This window comes from Hydra vulgaris, chromosome 01 (genome assembly GCF_038396675.1).
Source record: "Hydra vulgaris chromosome 01, alternate assembly HydraT2T_AEP".
In the NCBI taxonomy this organism is placed as follows: domain Eukaryota; kingdom Metazoa; phylum Cnidaria; class Hydrozoa; order Anthoathecata; family Hydridae; genus Hydra; species Hydra vulgaris.
Genome location: NC_088920.1, coordinates 18,562,996 through 18,583,021, shown reverse-complemented (window position 1 = coordinate 18,583,021; position 20,026 = coordinate 18,562,996). Strand labels below are relative to the sequence as shown.

At 26.1% G+C, this 20,026-nt stretch overlaps 1 protein-coding gene across 1 annotated transcript in view; it reads right to left on the bottom strand.

Moving 5' to 3' along the window:
- Positions 1-1,997: 1,997 nt before the first annotated feature.
- LOC100211938 (propionyl-CoA carboxylase beta chain, mitochondrial) overlaps positions 1,998-20,026 on the bottom strand; it is a 30,018-nt gene continuing 11,989 nt past the window's right edge. Inside the window, exons 3-19 of the mRNA XM_065787531.1 lie at positions 18,888-18,956; positions 13,749-13,805; positions 13,474-13,587; positions 12,311-12,371; positions 12,157-12,206; positions 11,902-11,943; positions 10,219-10,285; positions 10,094-10,139; positions 9,889-9,963; positions 9,734-9,815; positions 9,351-9,474; positions 8,934-9,041; positions 7,745-7,845; positions 3,170-3,268; positions 2,974-3,019; positions 2,504-2,563; positions 1,998-2,370 (exon numbers count right to left, since the gene is read on the bottom strand). Of these exons, the coding sequence (XP_065643603.1) occupies positions 2,249-2,370; positions 2,504-2,563; positions 2,974-3,019; positions 3,170-3,268; positions 7,745-7,845; positions 8,934-9,041; positions 9,351-9,474; positions 9,734-9,815; positions 9,889-9,963; positions 10,094-10,139; positions 10,219-10,285; positions 11,902-11,943; positions 12,157-12,206; positions 12,311-12,371; positions 13,474-13,587; positions 13,749-13,805; positions 18,888-18,956 (1,323 nt within the window). The 3' untranslated portion in view covers positions 1,998-2,248. The remainder of the gene's footprint in view (positions 2,371-2,503; positions 2,564-2,973; positions 3,020-3,169; positions 3,269-7,744; positions 7,846-8,933; positions 9,042-9,350; positions 9,475-9,733; positions 9,816-9,888; positions 9,964-10,093; positions 10,140-10,218; positions 10,286-11,901; positions 11,944-12,156; positions 12,207-12,310; positions 12,372-13,473; positions 13,588-13,748; positions 13,806-18,887; positions 18,957-20,026) is intronic.

The window sequence follows — 20,026 nt, the reverse complement described above, 5'->3', positions numbered from 1 at the left end:
ATTTTTTACAAAACGTCAAGTATAAGAAGTTAAGAAACAAAAAAGTTAAGAGTAAACCTAGTTAAGAAAGATATAAAATGTATAAATATATATGTGTTTATACATACACACATACGCACATGGCACATACACACATACATATATATACATGTTGCCTCGTTTTTATAATAAAATGAATAAAATTCCATCCACAACAACATAAAATATATAAAAGTGTCAAAAATAAAATAAATATAAGATAATTTACAAAAAGATACTGCATGTTTAGATTAAATGAAACATAACAATAAAACTTTTTAAACTTCAAGACTAAATATTCAAAAGTAAACATTTTTAACGAAGTGTGATAAAGACATTGATATTCTTAATAATAATAATTGATCTTCTTATTTTTAGTTTTTTGGTAGTTAATATGTTAAAGTTGTTTAGGTAAATGTATCATTATAAATTTATTTTGATAACTTCTAAAAAAGACCGGCAATATTTAGAATATTAAAATCCATATTTACTAGATGATATTTTAAATTAGCTTTGAATTGCGGAAGTATTTGTTTTTTATTATAAACAATTTGTTTAAAACTTTTCCATAAAAAAGGTCCCCGATACTGAATAGGATAAGAACATAACTTTAGATTAAATTTTGGAATTACAAAATCGTTTCCGGAAAATCTGGTGGGGTATTTACGACTTATTTTACTAAAATATTGTTGGAGGTAGTTCGTGTTTTATTTTATACATAAATTGTAAGACTAAATATATATTAATTTTGTACACGTTTAATGATCCAAGCTTACTTAGAAGTGGCTCGCAAGGCACATTTCTTGTTGCTCCAAATACAATTCGGCAAGCATGATTTTGTTTTGAATGATTTTTTTTCAACTTTGTGTAATTTGTGCTTGCCCATGCAATATTTCCGTAAGTTAAATAACTATGTATAAAAGAAAAATATAAATTTTTTAAAGATCTAATGTTTAAGAATGGTTTTGATTTATACATTATTGCAATATTTCTTGAAAGTTTTCTTTCCAGAGAGCTTGAGTCTTCCAATATATATTTTCATCTAAAATAACGCCTAAGAAATTTACAAATGTTTGTCTTGTAATATTTATTTTCAGATCATGTAATTTTAGGGGAAGATTATCCGTTTTATTTTGTTTATGAAATAGTATATACTTAGTTTTTGTTACGTTAAGCGATAGTTTATTACATATTAAACCATTCGTTTACTTTGCTTAACTCTTCATTAACCACTGTAAAAAGCGTTTTAATATCCCTGTGAATAAAACAGGTTGGAGTCATCCGCAAATAAAATAAAATTTAATAAGTTTGATGTAAAAGATAAATTGTTTATATAAAGTGAAAATAATGGCGGTCCTAAAATCGAGCTTTGAGGAACTCCGCATGTCAATATATTTTTGGACGTTTTATCTATTTCATATTGTATTAACTGTTTTCTGCTTGATAGATATTCTTTGAACCAAAGTTAACCCTTTTGGTAATAAAAAATTTCACACGGTATAGCACCAGTTGTTAAAAATCCCAAAAGTAGCAAGGCCAAAACCAAGGATAAGAGTTTCGAGGCCAACGCCTACGCAAACATTTTCAAGACCATAGACTTAAATTTTTGCCTTACGTTAATAAAGTAATTACGTAAAACAAAGAATGATTAACTACGTAATTAATTACGTAAAATAAAGAATGAAAACTTTCAATTCTTTAATTTCATGTATTTTATTATAAAGGCCAAGGCCAAAACAATCAAGGTCAAGGCCAAGGCCTTAATTTTTGACTTTAAAGCAAGGCCAAGGACTAACAACTCTGTATGGCACTCAATAAAAATGAACTTCTCTTTTTCATTACTCATATTATAAATATAGATTAAAAATTAAAATCATTTTTTTGTAGTGTGACTGAAATTAATGAACTTTGATGCATGATGACTAGTGACATTTATGAAAATCGGATATATATATATATATATAAAAAAAACGCCACTATCCAACTAAACGTCATCACAACACAGTTGTTTTACAATTATACGTTAAATTTTTATCAGACAGTTAACACGTAAATAAAAAATTTCTAAACGAAGGGAAAAATAAAATTTTCAAATGAAGAGAAAAAGGTTTAAAAAAAAAATATTAAAAAAAAAATAAAAAATACAAGCACTAAAAAAATTCTTATATTTGATTTCCAATTTGGTTTAGGCACTCAAATTTCACAGAACAAAAAGTTGATATATTATCTTTTACAGTGGAATATTACCATGTTTTTTCCATGGATTTTTAAGATCTTTTTTTGTCAGTAATTCCAAATCGTTGCATATAAGCGCACGAGTGTTGCTTGGATGTACAATATCCTCAATGTATCCTTAAAATAAATGAGTTATAATTAACGGTTTATAAATAATACCCAGAAACAAATTCTCTTTCTTAAATATATAAAAAGTCAATGTAAATGTACTTAATTCGGAAAACAAGATGGTTTAGAAATTTTTTTTTACCTCTTACAGCTGCAGGAAATGGGTTGGCGAATCTGTCAACATATTCTTTTTCATCGTGAGCTGCAAAAAAATTACAGTACAAATTAATATTATACTAAACACACCTACGTATGTTTGTATAATAGTATAATGTGTATAGTATAATATAATATATCGCATGCATATGTATGTGAATTAGTGTGTGTATATGTGTACATGTTTAGAGTATATGCATATGTGTAAGTATACTAGAGAAGATAGGAAGGGGGTGCTTAAAACAAAATTTGAAAAATATTTTCAAAGTACCACGCATGATATTAAAAACCATTTTATATTAAAAAGCCATAGTTTTTATGCAACAAAATCTAAAAAAATTCATATAAAGTAATGTTAAATAATTGTTATTTTTGAAATTTTTATAATTTCACTACTTTTGAGACCTAACATGAAAAACTTTGTTTTTTATAATATAAAATTGTTATGTATCTTACCCATTTTTTCGGGATCTTTTCCTCGAAAGATAATTTGCACAGCTCCCTAAAGCAAAAGAATAAAAAAAATTATAACATCTTTTTTCTATGGCAAATTTCTCTTACTGCTTTAAACTCTATTTTTTTTTCTGTTTTTAACATAATTAAAAAATACATTAGGCTAATAAATGTATGTATTATTGGCATAAAAAGTAACCTTGGCTCCCATTACAGCAACTTCAGCAGTTGGCCACGCATAATTGGTATCTCCTCTTAAATGTTGAGAACTCATGACATCATAAGCACCACCATAAGCCTATAATAAATGCATAGAATATAAAAGCTAATATACAAACTATAGTCAACTAATTGTTAATTTGCAAATTAAATTGTTATATTTAAAATATTTAAAATGAGTGTAGTAAAAATATTAAAAAAATTTCTTAAAACAACAACAAAAAATCAATATTGAGAAAAATATTTTTTTACTTCAACAGGAAAAAAAAAATTTTTTTCCTGTTTAATTAAAAAAAAAAAAAAAAAAAAAAACAATGGGATCATTTCATATGATATTAAGTTTTATAGCTTAAAAGTTCCAGTGAGTACCACCATATGCGTGTATGCTTCAAAAAAACTTAAACAACTCAAACTAAACAAGTTGATTTGTAAAACGATATTGTAATTTTTTTAAAACTTAGATTATTGCTCTAGACCAGAAAATATTTGTCATAAAAGCCAGACCAAAAAAAGTATGAAATGTGTTTACTGGATTGAAAATTTGTTTTATATTTTCTAAACCAGCAAGCATTATTCCATTGAATAAACTGATATCACATTTTAAAATTTTACGTTTCTAAGGTATTTCAACTGATTTTATCAGTTGGAATACATTTTCTCTATTCAAGCTCCTTTACTTGGAGGCCTTTGATTATAAAGAAAATTCCTTTTGTTGTTTTGAGTGTCTGTTCTAGTGACTGCAATTACCCGAATATTTCAGTTTTTTCAAAACTGTAAAAAGTAAATATTTTTAACTGAAAAAAATAACATAGTTACAGCAAAGTGCTGTAAAATCCTTAAAAAGTAAGAAAAAAGTGACTAGTGACAAATTTATTTTATAAACATTTTCCCAAAAATTTTTAATTATTTTAATATTTGTTTATTCACCAACAAAAGAATTCTGTTATAACTACATAAAAGAAAAAAAAAATCAAATAAATAAATAAAATATAATAAATAAAAAAAAATAAAAATACAACCAAACAATTAGTTAACTCATAAACTCCTACTTTTTTCTAATAAACTATTCTGGAATAGAAGGAATTAGAAAAAACAGGAAAAGCAGTGAAAATTTTAAAGAAATAAAGATGTCAATATATAATTTTTTGACAAACTTAATGTTAATGTTATTTTATTTAAATGATAACTTTGTAAAATACTTTTTTTTTTAATTTAACATCTTTAATTTAGCATCGTCATGTTTTTTAAACATCTTTGCTTCCAACAAGGCTGCAAACAACCACTAATTAGAGTTAGAAGTTACTGGAAGAGAAAAGATGAAGATTGTAGAGCAAAATAACGATTGACAGACGACTTTAAAGATTGCAAATCAGGAAAGCTAGATGAAGGAAGCAAATTCCAAAGAACTGACGTTTGAGGACTAGACATTTAAGTGCTCCAAAAACTAGAGTTTTTGGAGCACTTAGAAACAGTCACAGAAAAAGAAGACTTAATTGAATGACGAGTAACATGAGAATGAATTTTAGTAGATAGCACAAGAGGCGCTAGCTCATTAGAGCAGTGCCCATTATAGTATTTGTAGAAAAGAGAAAGAGAAGCAACATTACGACGATGGGAAAATGGTTGAAGGTTGGCTGCAAGAGCAGGTCCAACTATATTTACAATGCATTTTTGCACCTTGTCTAAAATAGAAAGGGCATCATTAGACCGCTCCAGATATGGCAACAGTATTCCAAACAAGGCCGGATTGGAGACTTATAGAGATAGAGAATAGAGTCCAGAGTAAGAAAGTGCTCAATAAAGAGATGCAACCTTAGCAGATGCTAATTTTGCAACGGATTAGATATATGGTTTCCAAGAAAGATCGTAAGTAAGAGTTAATCCTAGAAGATGAAGGGTAAATGACTCATCGAGTACATTACCGTTCATAAATATGGGAAGATCTAAAAATTATTGCGACAGTTTTATCTGAAATAAAGTTCACCAGCCACAGTGAGTTCCATGCTGTAGCAGAAGTGAGATCCTTTTCAAGCTCAAATGCCCTCTCCAAGCATTCAGAGAGTGTTGGCTTCTTATCACAACAATGGTAGTATCATCAGCGAAAATGCCCCCTTAGATGTGAGAATATCTGGAAGAACGTTAATGTAAATTAAAAAGAGTAAAGGGCCAAGAATTAAACCTTGAGGAGTCCCTGAAGTTACAGAACAAGAAGAAGAGTGCTGTCCATTGAGGACAACTTTTATACTACGATTGGAAAGGAAGGATTCAATAATCTTAAAGATGTTACCAGATACACCATAAGAAAGCTTATGGAGAAGACTAGCATGCCAAACTTTATCAAAAGCTTCATAAATGTCAAGAGCAATGGCCTTAATCTCTCCTTCTTTATCTAATGCACAATAAAACCTATCGGTTATTACTATTACCAAATCAGCTGTAGAACGAGAAGATCAAAATCCATATTGATGATCAGAAAGTAAGTTATTAGATTCAAGATAAGAAATTAAGTTTTTGTTAATTAAAGATTCAAAAACCTTGCTTATGATAGGAAAAAAACTAATGGGATGGTAGTTAGACGAATCAGATTGCTCTTCAGAATTTTTGAAAATAGGGATAACAGATGTCACTTTCCAACAGGCTGGAAAACAAGACTCTGATAAGCATTTGCTAAATAGTTTTGAAAGTATAACCAACAGCTATGGAGAACACTTCTGCAAGACTATAACAGGTATGTTGTCTGGGCCACAAGCTGTAGAAGTGTCTAGGCAGGAAATCACTTTAGATACAGAAGCTGGAGTGATATGAATGTCGAGCAATGAATCAACCTGTTTTGATGGCGTAATCAAACGCAACTAGTGGAATCAAGAGATGATATTGATGAAAAGATCTTAGCAAACAACTCAGCTTTGTCATTAGGTGAGGTGACAAAGTCTTAACCATACAAGAGAGGTGGAATTAAAGATTTGCCCTTATTAATGATACTATAAAAGATTCTCCAGAAGTCATGAGAGCCTAATTTTTGTAATAAAATACGAGATTTCATAACCTGAGAATAGCGGGCTTTGGCATTAGACAAAACCTTTTTACAAAGGTTTCTAGCAGTAATAAACAGGCGTCTGTTTTATGGAGAATTGTTTTGCTGATAGATATGTAAGTACCAATTTTGATTGGAAATTTCATTTGAGATGAGTGAAGCTTGACATGGAATCGTCGAGAGGGAATAAAAAAATTCCATGCCAACCTGAATCCACAAAGTTATGTAAGAACCACATTTGTCAGCAGGAAGACAAAAGATTTCTACCTAAGAGCCATCACAAAGAAAATCACAGAAAGAGTCCCAGTCAGCTTTAAGGTAGTTGTAAGAGGTACGATGATAGGGGGATTCAGATGAAGAAGAAGAGTGAGATAATAGTTTTAGAGAGATCAAACTGTGATCAGAAGCACGTAAGGGTCAATGTGGAGAAACTAAGCACCGACTAGAATCAAAAACAAGATATAAGTCGAGTAGAGAAGGTAAATATTTCGGGTTGTCTGGAAAGCGAGTTGGAAAGTTGACTATTTGAGTTAGGGATTGAGAAAGGCAAAAGTTGTGTGCTTTAACGCCTGCAGAGTCACTGACACTAGATCCAAGCCATTCAGTGGATGAGCATTAAGTCACCAAAAACAAGAATATTGGCTGATGGATAAAGAGAGAGGGCTTGGTCGATATGATCAGAAATAACATCAAAAAGATTGCAGTTTTGAGATGGAGAGCGATAAAGAACAAAGAGAAAAGCAAAGTGAAGTGGTGCTAAACAAAAGCACATAAGAGAATAGTCTGTGGATTCAAACCTAGTTCCTGACAAATGGGTGAACTATTACAAATGTAAATGCTCAGGCCAGGTATGTGACTGTTGGAGTTTTTACGAATTAAAGGAAGATTACCATCAACACTAAGATCACAAGATGAGACAGCTGAACTCAAATTAGTCTCACAAAGAGCAAGGTCTGGTGAACTAACTTTGCAAGAGATAAGACTCAACAAAATGAAAGTTACTTCGAAGACCATGAATATTAGTGAATGATAAAATTAGAGAACTTGGTGATGACTATGATTTTTTGTATTTTATAGTTTTTGATACTTTATTTATTTTTAAATTTGTTAAAGAACTTGACTCAAAGCATAGAAGTACTCAGTACACTGTTTAGTAGCCCAAGAAATTGCCTTGCATTTTTGTATGTTTTTCCTTGTTTAGTTTAAAATATCAATTGAAATATATTTCTCATAGCATTTGTTTATATTGAGCCAAACATATTTTAGTCTTAATATCAGAAAAATGTTTTATATTTAAAATCTATATTTTAATGTACATGGAAAAAAGAAGTATTGTGTTGTTTTATTATTTTTGATACTATAACAAACCCACAAAGTTTCTTTTTACAATCAGTAAAAGACTTTTTTAAACAAGGAAAATAAAATGAATATTTGATTTTTTCAATCAAAATAAAAAATTGATATAGACAAATCATGATAAAACATTTAAAAAAAGAGTTGAATTATCTTTATTTGAAATACCTTTCTAGTAATAAATGTGATCTTTGGAACAGTGGCTTCAGCATATGCATATAAAAGTTTTGCACCATGACGAATAATACCACCATGTTCTTGATGAACACCTAAGGAAAAAAAAAATTAAATTATAAAAATTTAGAAACTTTATTAAAAAAAATATTTTTTGAAAATTAAGTTTCAATATGAAAAATTTACAGGCAAAAATTAATTCATATTGCAACCAATTACTTTGTTGTCTAAATATTGTTTTATAAACTTTTATATTTTTAAGTAAGTTAAAAATCAATTATAAATGTATGCTATATAAAGTTCTTAATAATAAAATCTTTTATAATAAAGTATATATTGATTTTAGCTTATTCAAGTTTAAAAAGAATCTTTTGGGTGGTTCATATTTTGTTGATTTTAGAAATTAAAGTTATACCTTGGTTTAAAATCGACTGCCTAAAAATGTAGGGTGTTTTAAACGCCTGGCAGGAACTTAAGAATTATTATAAAATTTCTTATTTTTAAAAGGTATATTCAATATCACAAAAAAGGAAAAAGAAAACAAAGAAATGAGTCGAAAAGCAAGAAAACTGTTTGCAGAAGCTTTAAAAAATTATAAATTTTTTTAAAATATAAAAAATATGAAAATATGATGACAGAGAATTTTAGAGCATTGATGTGGAAGAAAAAGAAGTTTTTTGAGCATGAAGAACTTGCAGTAAAAGGACTTAGTTGAATGATAATTCAGAGGTTCAAGCTAAGAGCTTAACACCAACTAAAATTAACACCAACTAAAAGTAATCAAGATTATTTTTAAAATCACAAAAGAAATTCCATTTGTGAAGAAGATTCACTTGAAAACTTTTTTAACACACAAAGTAAATTTTTCTAGTTGATTTCGCAAATTTAATCTATTATACTGAGAGACTTATGCTTAAACATTTTGACATAATGAACTTTACGTTTTTCACTTAACACTTTTGAAAGGAGAAAAAAATTATATCATTAAGAATTATACAAATCATTAGAAAAATTGTAAAACTATAATGAACTTCTTTAGAACTTCATTATTTAAGAAAAATATCTTGAACAAACCAAACAAACAAATAAAAATAATTTCTGTTTGTGAAAGTGTGAAATGTAGATTTTGTATAAACTTTTTTTAAATAACATATACATTAAAAAATGTACAAACAATTCAAACCTGGCAGAAATCCGGGAACATCAACAAAAGTAATAATTGGAATATTAAAACAATCTAAAAAGCGCACAAAACGAGCTGCTTTTATCGATGCATTGATGTCCAAGCATCCTAAACAAATATTTGTTTTAAAAAATTACCTTCAAAATTAATATTTTTTATCCATTTTATGTTATTTAAATAAGCAACAAGTATCAACCAGAAAGCTATTTAAAGTTTTTGCACGTAAAACAAACACAAATGCTACTAGAAATATTAGCTCTCATTAAAGTAAACAATTTCTATTGATAAAAATAAGGAAAAAATGTTGACTCAGCAAATATTAACCTTCTGCACAAAAACTATTCACCATAAAAAAAATACAAAAGAATAAAATAAATTTTTTTTTTTATAAAAAGTAAAATTATAAAGATAACTTACCAGCTTGTTTTAATGGCTGATTTCCAACAAAACCAACAGTTTTACCATTCATGCGAGCAAATGCAATAATAATATTTTCAGCCCACTTGGGTTGGATTTCAAAGAATTCACCATTATCAGCAACCTTTAAAAAAATATTTTTATTTCTGTACACCCCTAGTGAAATTATCTTTAAAACATAGGAGCTGAAACCAATAATATTAAAATAAATAAAAACTTAAGCATTTCAGAACCCATATATTCTTTACTCTTCAATTAATTATATATAATATTCTCACTTAAAATGAAAAGAAACGATAATAAAGCAGATCTTAATAATAATATTGATAATTCACTTTTATAAAATATAAACTAAAGATGCAAAAGATTATGAACTAAATTACAGCTTTCATAATTTCTTTCATATCATATCCTTTCATTGGATCTAATGGCACAATCTTTTCCAACATTGGACACAACCGGTCACTAAAAAAAATCAACAAAAGTAAGAAAATAAATAATCTTATTCATTTTAAAAAAGGTTAAAATAAATAATAACCGTGGATCATGGCAAACTCTAATCGGAGCTTCGTCTTTGTTACTTAATGGTAGATAATCAAAAAATTCACGTAATCTAGACAAATAAAAAATAAAAAATTTACATCCATTCTACCTTATTACATCCATTCTACCTCATAACAACCATTCTACCTTATAACAAACTTGTATAATAAAATAGAGCTATTTCTGTAATTTAGACTCACTGAGATAAAGCATGTACATCATTTTCGAAATCACCAGAGGCAACACCTGAAGATACCAAACATAAACATTAAACATATAACTAGGAATAAATACATTAGAATCATTTTTATCGTGCTTTAATCACCTGATATAGTTGTATGCACTTTAGTCCCTCCAAGTTCTTCAAAACTAACATCTTCATTTGTTACAGTCTAAAAAATAAATTTGATTTATTTGATTTTAGAACAGTTTTTTTGAACTTTGATAAAACTATCAAATACATCATAACTGTTACTAAATGTAAATAATTTACAAACTTGTGATACAACTAACAAAAAAACTAATTTATCAAATCTAAATTTACAAAAATTTAAATACATTAAAAAAACAATTTTTATACTAAATAAATTCTGTTGTTAAGTGTCACTTAGTGGCTACAAGCCTAGCAAGAGATTTTATTTAATGAAGATATCTAATCTTCATATAATCAAAATCTGTTGTTTGGCTAGGTAAAGTGCCACATAACATACACTTTAAGATAAAAAGAATCTGCGCAGAATAAAAGGAGATAAGCAGGGTTTTAGTTCCAGAGCTATCTGAAGCTTGTGTTTTTACAAGGAGCTGAGCTGGCTTCAGGCTCCTCTTTTCAATAATTTGGAAGATCAAAGTATGAGTATTTTTTGTTAAAGAGATTCCTAAGTACTATGAAGTTGTTTTTTTATATAAAAAATAATTTTTTTAATTAAACTGTGATTAATGTCATTTAAAGTTTTATGATTTCTAAATAAAGCACTTTATATTTTGATATTGATTTTAAATGTATAGACTGAGTGTTAAGTATTTCATGCTCACCTTGAGACAATTAGAAATTTAATAATTTAAAAATTATACTTAAGTTGATGTATATAAAGTTGTTTTTGTATACATTCAAAAAAGTGCTAGCCTTTAAAAAAAAAAAAATTTTGATCAAATTGTTTTTTGAAATAATGTGGTTTATGTTGCTGCATACGATACTTCAAAAGTTGCTTAAAAATATTAGATACAATCACACTTTTAAATAAAAATTCAGATGATAAAATTTTCTAGATAAAGCTATACAGGACAAGGAACATGAGAACCATTTATGATAGGATACGAAGGACAAAAAAAATTGCAGCAGTTTAGAAAAAAAATTAACCTTAGTTCTCCAAGAAGGGTGTAAACATACCAAATTTGAGGTGATGTACTGCGTTGTTCACACTTTGCAGCTAGCTATTTGTGATGCTTTAAAAGAAACATACACTACCCAACTTTTGGCAAAGGTCCAGTAACTAAGAAATTCATAATACATTTCTACCCGCAGTTTATGTTGATGCTAGTTGTAGAATATTGTAAGAAGAGAATCAAATATATAAGCAAAACAAACTTTAAAAGCAATAGCAGAAAACAACTTATAAAAGAGTTGCCAAAAATAAGTCAAGAAATAAGAAAACCAGCAAATCATCTACTGTACTTCATTCAGTTTTAGGTAAATCTAATTCTGATAAACAATTAGACAAGTTTGAAATAATTGAAAGAATTAGACAAGTTTGATAAAAAAATAAATTGAGAAGTGTCACCAAAATTAACTTTTTTTAATAAAAATACTTTTAATACAAATTTTATGGATGACTATCATGAAGAGAGAAAAGGAACATTTAAAAGTGAAATCAGCTTTTGAGGAAATTGAGGAATACCCAAAAAGAATACTGAGGTGTGCATTATGGATAACAATATAAAATGCTAATAAAGTAAATAAAGAAACCATGAAAAAATTTTTAACACAAATTAAAGTTTTCTAAAGAATTACCTTGACAACCTCAGGACCAGTAATGAACAAATATGAAGTATCCTGTTGAAAAAATTTGAGTATATTTCAGTTTGTTTTTATAAATAACTAAAAAAATAACAGAAATCTTTATAACTTCATTTAAAAAAAATTTTTTTAACTATTTTAAATAATCATCAAGTTTAATAAGGAGAATAAAAATGCAAATAATGATATAGTAATGACAGTATATAGAAAAAAATAAATGTTAATATATGAAAAGGTCCGCTACCATACCTTTACCATAAAAGTAAAGTCAGTAATTGCTGGTGAGTAGACTGCACCTCCTAAATTTTGAAGATAAAAATTTAATGCAAAAGAAAAATATTTCTCATTACTTTTAATGTGAGACTGTTAAATTCAGTAAACATATTTTAATCCACCACATTACCTGCACAAGGGCCCATAACAAGAGAAATTTGAGGAACAACACCTGATGCAGACACATTGCGCTGAAATATAAAATAATCTTAATTTAAAACATATTTTACATGAAAATATAACTATAGTCAATTAAAGTTGACTTAATCCTTAATTTTGTAATTTTATGCTTTTTTTTATTATTATAGAAACTTTATGACAGGATCAGTGCTGTGCTGAGGGAAACAATTTTGCTTACCTCGGTCTGGTTCAAGACAAGGCTCCAAAAAATATTGTATTTAGAAATAAATGACTGATGCCAATTTTTGCCCAAAATTACAACATAATTATGTAAAAAATAAAAATAAAAAATTGCTTGATTAAAAGTTTGCTTGATTTAAAAAATTTTTTCCTTAATTGATCTTGTTTTTTTTTTAAATTAAAAAAAATTCAATTAAGATGGAACTAAACTATACAAAAACTAGTTTAAAAATATTATTAAATGCTAGCAATATATGTTTATCAATAACTGAAATCAACTATGTATTTTTTAAAAATGTATTGTATATTGTATTATTTCTTTTACAACTTTGAAATAAATTTAGTGTTGTTAAATTTGTTGGTCAATTTAATAAGTTTTATTTAGCTTTTATTAATATTATTAATGGCAATAGAAAAATTACAGAAAAGTAAAGGAAAAACCCAAGCATTTGGGGATCATTTTAATCAAAGACATTTAAAAATGATTTTTTGTAATTTTAGTCATTTTTATTTTGTCAATAGTGTCATATGTTAGCATATTTAACTTTACTATAATTTACTTTCTAGAACAATCAATTAAAAAAAAAAAAAAAACGCTCAGAGAAAAAATGAAAAAGTTTTCCAGTTTCATCATAGTTAAAATCTGCTTTACCATATTTAAAACAAAGCACACTACAAAGAAACATTTTGCTTTAAAAAAGTTTATATTTGACAAAAATGCACAAAAACTTTTGTAAATTTCAAGTTTAGGTAAAAACATTTTATTAACTGACTTTTATCTATAAAATTCAAACTCATCTTTAATTAAAATTGAGCTGATTTTTTGAGATAAAATCTTATGTGAAAAATGCATCCATACATATATAGATGCATAAAAGTATATTAATGCATATATATATTTAAAAAAGAATTTTTAAAATAAAGTTTATATACTTGAAAGATATTGGCATAACCAGCCAATGAGTCAATGCCTTCTTGAATACGAGCACCACCTGAATCATTTAGCCCAATAACAGGATAACCCAGCATAACAGCTTTATCCATTATCTAAAATATAATTAAAAATTAAAAAACAATATATATTATTTTTTAATGAAATATAAAAATTCTGATTTGTCCAGAACAAACTAAAATTTTGTTTAATGTAAATGTAATTTATTAAATCTTTTTAAATGTAAACATTATAAAATAAAATAAACATTTAATACCTTGCATATTTTATTTGCATGTGTCATGGATAGACTGCCACCAAAAACTGTAAAATCCTTTTTTAAAAAAATATAAAAATATTTAATAAACAAATAAAACATTTTGTAAAGGAAATTAATCACCACTAAAGTTAAAACAAGTTAAAATGTATCTTTTTCTAAAAATTTTATATTATAAGAATGAAGCTGGTCTGGAGATTCGATTAGCCTTTAGCCTAATTTTCCTACATTTTTTCTCCAAATAAAAACATTTGATCAAAGCTCAATGTTTTAATTTATAAGTTTAGCAAAAAAGAAAAAAACAAAAAACATTTTCACTAAATATATCAAACTCAAAATCAAAAGAAAAAGTAAAATATAAATAACAAAAATCAAAAAAAAAAAAAAGAAAAGAAAAGAAAATGGAAAATGAAAAGCACAAATATTATCAACTATTAAAAAATTTAATAACATTTTTTATTGCAGGGAAAAAAAAATTTTGCAGAGTTAATTTAACCAGCTGACATAGACATGAGGGTAACTAAAGTTGGTAAACTGAACTTTGTAAATAAAAAATAATTTTTTTAAAATTAACTAATTCGTAATAAATTTAAATGAGGTTTTTCCTTCTTAAAACAATATCTTTTAATTAAACTAAATGACTAAAATTCAAATCAACTAATAAGTCAATATCGAAGTAAATATTTGCACAGAGTTTTACATAAATTTAAAAATGAAGGTTTTACACTAGTATTAAAGTAAATTAACACATTTATTTCTATATTTAACTTTATTTTTAGTAAACTTGAGTAAATCATTATAAAATTCAGTTTTTAAAAAACTGTTAAAGATTTAAGTAATTTATTACTAACACCTTTGTTTTTCACTAAAACTGAAATCATTAGAACTTAATTAGAAATCATTAGCATTTAAACTTAAAAATTCAATCATTTAAACTTAAAAATTTAATTAATAAGTCCACATAATTGTATTTTAAATTCTTTTAACTAGCAACAAAATGTTTAGCTGAGAATATGATAAGGTTTTAGTATGGATAGATATAAAAAATTTACCCTTACATTGCAGTTTTAAATCTGTTATATATAGAAGTTTGAATTTTCTACGGAATGATCTTTCTCTACAAAAACAACTCTCTAAAACTCTCTAAAACAATTAAAGTTTAAAAGTAAAAAATCATTTGTTACAGTAATGCCACTATTCGATATTGGCCTTTTTTATTTAGTACAAATTAATAAACACAATCAATTTAAACTGAATGTACTAAGAAAGCATTTTGTGTGATACTAGAATGAAAATAATAAGCATTACATAAGATAGAATTCTGTCAACGATAGTTTTCTAAAAATATACTACTAAATAAATTAAAAAATTATTAAACTTCATCAATTCAAATATTTTTTCCTAATAATATGATAAATTTTAAATATATTTTCGTATATAAATAAAAATAAATAACTTTATTATAAGAAATATGAATTCTGTCATTTTTAATAAATTAAAGTACGTTCATCTAACCTTGTAACACTTTCTGAACTTCCAGTTAGTTGACTCAGCACCTGCTTTAAATGATTTTTTTACAGGCAATTTTACTTAGTGCATACTATTAAAACATGAGACTTAAAGTTTAAAATATGATAATATATAAATGGCCAATGGCAATTGTTCAAACTATGCACGGATCAAGGTGAAGGTGAATTAGAAGCCTCGGTGTTGGTTAATATTTTGAACAAACATTTAATTAAAGGTGTGCACAGTATAGTATTTATACTTTTTTCGCATTTTTCAAAAACCCATAATGTGCATGTAAAGCAAAATTTTAAAGATCAAGTGCGATTCTTTTCAGTCTTATGAAAGACAATCTAGAGACGATTTTTTTGAACCTATGATTTTTTGAAAATAATCAAAAAATCTAAAATTTCTTGATGTTAATATAAATATTTTTAGATTTGAAAGATTATTAGATCAATAACTCCAGGAAACTCTAATTGGGATCCTGAGGTTAAAGATAAATATGCATTTAAGTATAATCCAGGGGCTATTCTAGACCCTCTTCAACAGTATTCTAGACCTATTTTGACAGTTGACCATAGTTGGGTAAGTTTTGGTTCCCGCCCAAATTCAGAAATTAAAGACTTTTATATAAATATATGGCAAATATAGTTTTTTTTGTGAGAAAAAATGCCTGTATTGAACAATATTTTTGTAAAATATACTTACTAACGCTAGCACGGGGGGTACTACCACCCAAACTATTTTTCTAGAATAACCCCTGTAGTCATAACTCTTTAGTTATAGAATTCAAGTTATTATTCAATGACATCTAACTCAAAAGGTTAAAGCAATTGAAACCTCTTATAAACCACTGTATAATTAGACTAATTGATTTGATTCTTTATGTACTGAAAACTGAAAGCTGTAATGCCTGTTGATGTACACTTTTCCTATGATAACCTAACACATACCTTACAGTAAAATATTCAAAATTAGAAATAATGAGATGAGTATTAGTTAAAACTGTAAAAAAAACTTTATTTTTAAAAATGGGAGAAACTGTTATGATTATTAAATTTATTATTAATTATTATTAATGTTAAAATTTTATTTAAAAACTTGAATGCGGTAGTGGCGAGCGCTCCCTTCGTGAGCGAGTAGTTCCGAATTCTAACCCCACCATGTCCTTGGTAGTACCATGCTTACCGTGTTACTCCATGTCGAGAGAGGCGAAGAGTTACAGAGGCCCACTTGGACTTGGGGAAATGAATAACACGGAAAAGAAAAAAAAGAAATTTATTCTTTGTTAAAATATGTTAAACATTGATGTTAATTAGTTTAGTGTTACGATGTCTTGTTACTATTGTGTATTTTAACTGAAAATTTTTTTATTAAAATTAAAAGAAAAATAAATAAATAAACAGTAAGTTTATATTGGTTTTTTTTTTAATGGTTACATATTTGTATACAAACAGGCATTATTTTATATCAGACTATTTATTTAAACAGCTATTGTATAATCAATTATAATATAGGTTATAAATGCAACGCAATTTAATTTCCTTAACAGTTTTGTGTTACTCCTAAATTTAGTGCAATAATTATTAACAGATAAAAAAATACCTGAGAATTTAATGCAACTAAATTTAATAACAAACTTCTGGATAAATTTTAAATATATATCTTTCTTTAAATCATCTTTTAAATTTAAATGTCTTTAGTAGGATAACTATGTCTTGACTTGAACTTTTTATGAAATAAAATATAAACATAAAGGATTACAAAAAATTTGATACTTATTTACAATTGCAATAATTTGATCAAACAGCATCTTTATCTATTGGTCAGAACAGAATATTTTTTAAAGAATATCTACAAAAAATCTTCTTTCACAAAAAACAATATGACGTTTAAAATGTTGAATTTCTTTATTATTAACCCTATGAATAATTTGTTTTAGAAAGTGTAGTTTGAAACACGAAGTTATTTTCAAAGGTTCATTTAAGATATGAACACAACTTCTCTTGGTACTTAAGGATTCCTTTAATATACCTTTTATATTAAATGCAATTAAATAAATTATCATAGAATATGAAAAAAAAAATTTATTTCAAAAGAATTTTTTTAATGATGAATGTAATATTTTTAAAACAATTTGTGTTCTTAATATAATAAACAACGATGATAACGAATGCGTTTCAGTAGACTTTTTTTATAAACACTTTTAGATAATTTAAATAAAGTTAGTTTTTTATTAAACGATAATTAGATTTTTCTTATTTAAAAGAGTTTGCCTAATATTATAAAAACATTAGAGAAGATCAAAGTTTTATAGTTCGTCGCGTTGGTTTTAAAAGGGTAATAACTATTTGGAGACATTAAAAAAAATCTTTTTATTTTTTTTATTTGTTCATGTATTCTTTTTTTGATTGATATATAAAAATATATAAATAAAAAATAATTATATAATTATTTTTATTTAGACATTAAAAAAAAAGAAAAAAAGATTTAATTGCTATTCTGTTTATATTCTCCTAATATAAAAAAAATCATTAGAAACTCTTTAAACCAACAACGATTTATTCAACTTTAACTTAATTGCATAACATAAATAACAATAATTTTCCATTAGAATTTTAGTTATTCAGATTTATATTAGTTTTTTTTTTTTTAGAGCTTTGGGTTTTAATTTTTTATTAAATTTCTCTTTTGTTAAGATTTCTTTCTTTTTTTATGTAGTTTAGCCTGTTTAAATTTTTTTGTATATGTCAGTTTTTTTCAGCGCTTTTCTAATTATCTAAAAGCTTTCCAAAAAAAAACAATTACACGCGTGGTCAAAATGGGAGTGCAATCGCACGCCTTTCCTGTCCACAACTGTATTAAATTATTAACTAAATTAATTATTAACTATTATAATCAACAATAACAGCTATCTCATCATTTGGAAATACGCTATCACATTTTTTATTCAAATTTTTACAGATTGAGATTCACTTTTCATCTTTGTTGTTATTCACCTCCCAAGGCTGAGAAGCCCACAACAGCCAAGGAGGCTACCTTATTGTGATTACAACCCTTTGGATCCGAAACTCGAACCTTTATGAACAAGGATGCTGCTGGGAGAAACAAATTCATTTGAATTTCAAGTTCAAATTTGAAGTTCAATTAAAACTTTAGTTACTTCCTCACATTTTCCACCCTTTTTTTTCTCATTTCTTGTTGACATTTATAAAAAATCATTACTTTTATTTATTAAAAATATTATTTCTAAATCTAAAATAAATCAATACATATAGGTCTAACATGATTTTTTTTCTATTAAATTTTCAAATTGTGTTTAAAAATCTTTTTCAAAATAAATTCTTGTTATAAATTAATAAATAACATTATAAAAAATATATCTTAAATTAAGTTAGAGAAGAAATTTATACTAATTTTCAATAACATTATACAAAAAAAACAACAAAAAAATAACAATTTAAAAGATACGAAATAAAAATGAAACTCAAAGAAACCCAAATATACAGAATAAAACCCAAAAAAACCATCTGGGCTGGTTTTTTTTATTTTTATTTTTAAATATTGCTTTTTGCCAACCTTGTTTAAAAAGTTCGTAAAACAAAAAGAATTGCTTGATCTAAATCTCACCTGACTAAACAAAAACACAGGTCTTCCATGGATTTTTCCATGCCCCGTTACAACACTATCACCAGCAAACTAAAATTTGAAATTCAAAAATATTAGCTAAAATTACTTATAACTCTTAAGTTTATACTTTAAATTTTTTTTTTTTTTTATTTTATATAGGTTAAAAATTTTTTTTCGAAAAAAAAGTTTCAAAAATAGTTACAAAGACACAAACAATAATAATAATAAACTAAAAAACATAAACAAGACAAAAAAAACATAAACAAATCATAGAAAAAATAATGATAATAAGTTAAAAAAGTTAATAAGTAAAAAAAACTATGAAAAAAAAGTTTTTAAAGTAGATAAAGTAATAAAACATTACAAAAAATAAACATTAAAAACAAAAATCTTTAATTGCTGATTCTAAAATAATATTTTGTAATTTAAAATAAAAATCATATATTTCAGAGTTTTTATGCTAGTTATTTCTGCTTATATTTTTATGCTAGTTATTTCTGCTTATATTTTTATGCTAGTTATTTCTGCTTATATTTTTATGCTAGTTATTTCTGCTTATATTTTTCTAATATAAGTTTGTATGGAATATAACAAACTTATATTCCATCAAAGCAGGAGGCACCTAGTATAATATCATCATAGTAATATCAAAGCAGAACGCACTCACTTTAATATGGCAATAGCGAAGTGTATAAAATCAGTAAAATAAATAATAAAAAAAATTATATCACCATATTTATTTAGACTTTGTTTTATGTTAAATTTTTTGGAACTACAGTGACAGCCTGTAATTCTATATAACTATAATTCACCACTCTAGTCTCTTTTATTGTAGTTTTCCTTTTTATACTTTTGATGCATAATTTAAGAAAGAAATATATCTTTGTGTTATATTTTTAAGAATATATATACTTTTTACTTTTAAAAAAGGATAACCTTGTTTGAATTTTCAACTATTTCAACTATTACTAAATGTTTGCATTTTTAACAAGTAAAAAAACATGCAGACCATTTTTACTAGCAACTTTTGAGTAAAAATGCTCTGCTAAAATTCCTCTACAGCGGACTACACAATTAAATTAGCTATATTTTTTTAAAATAGTTAAAAATATCATTTGAAATTATTTTGCAGTTTCTAT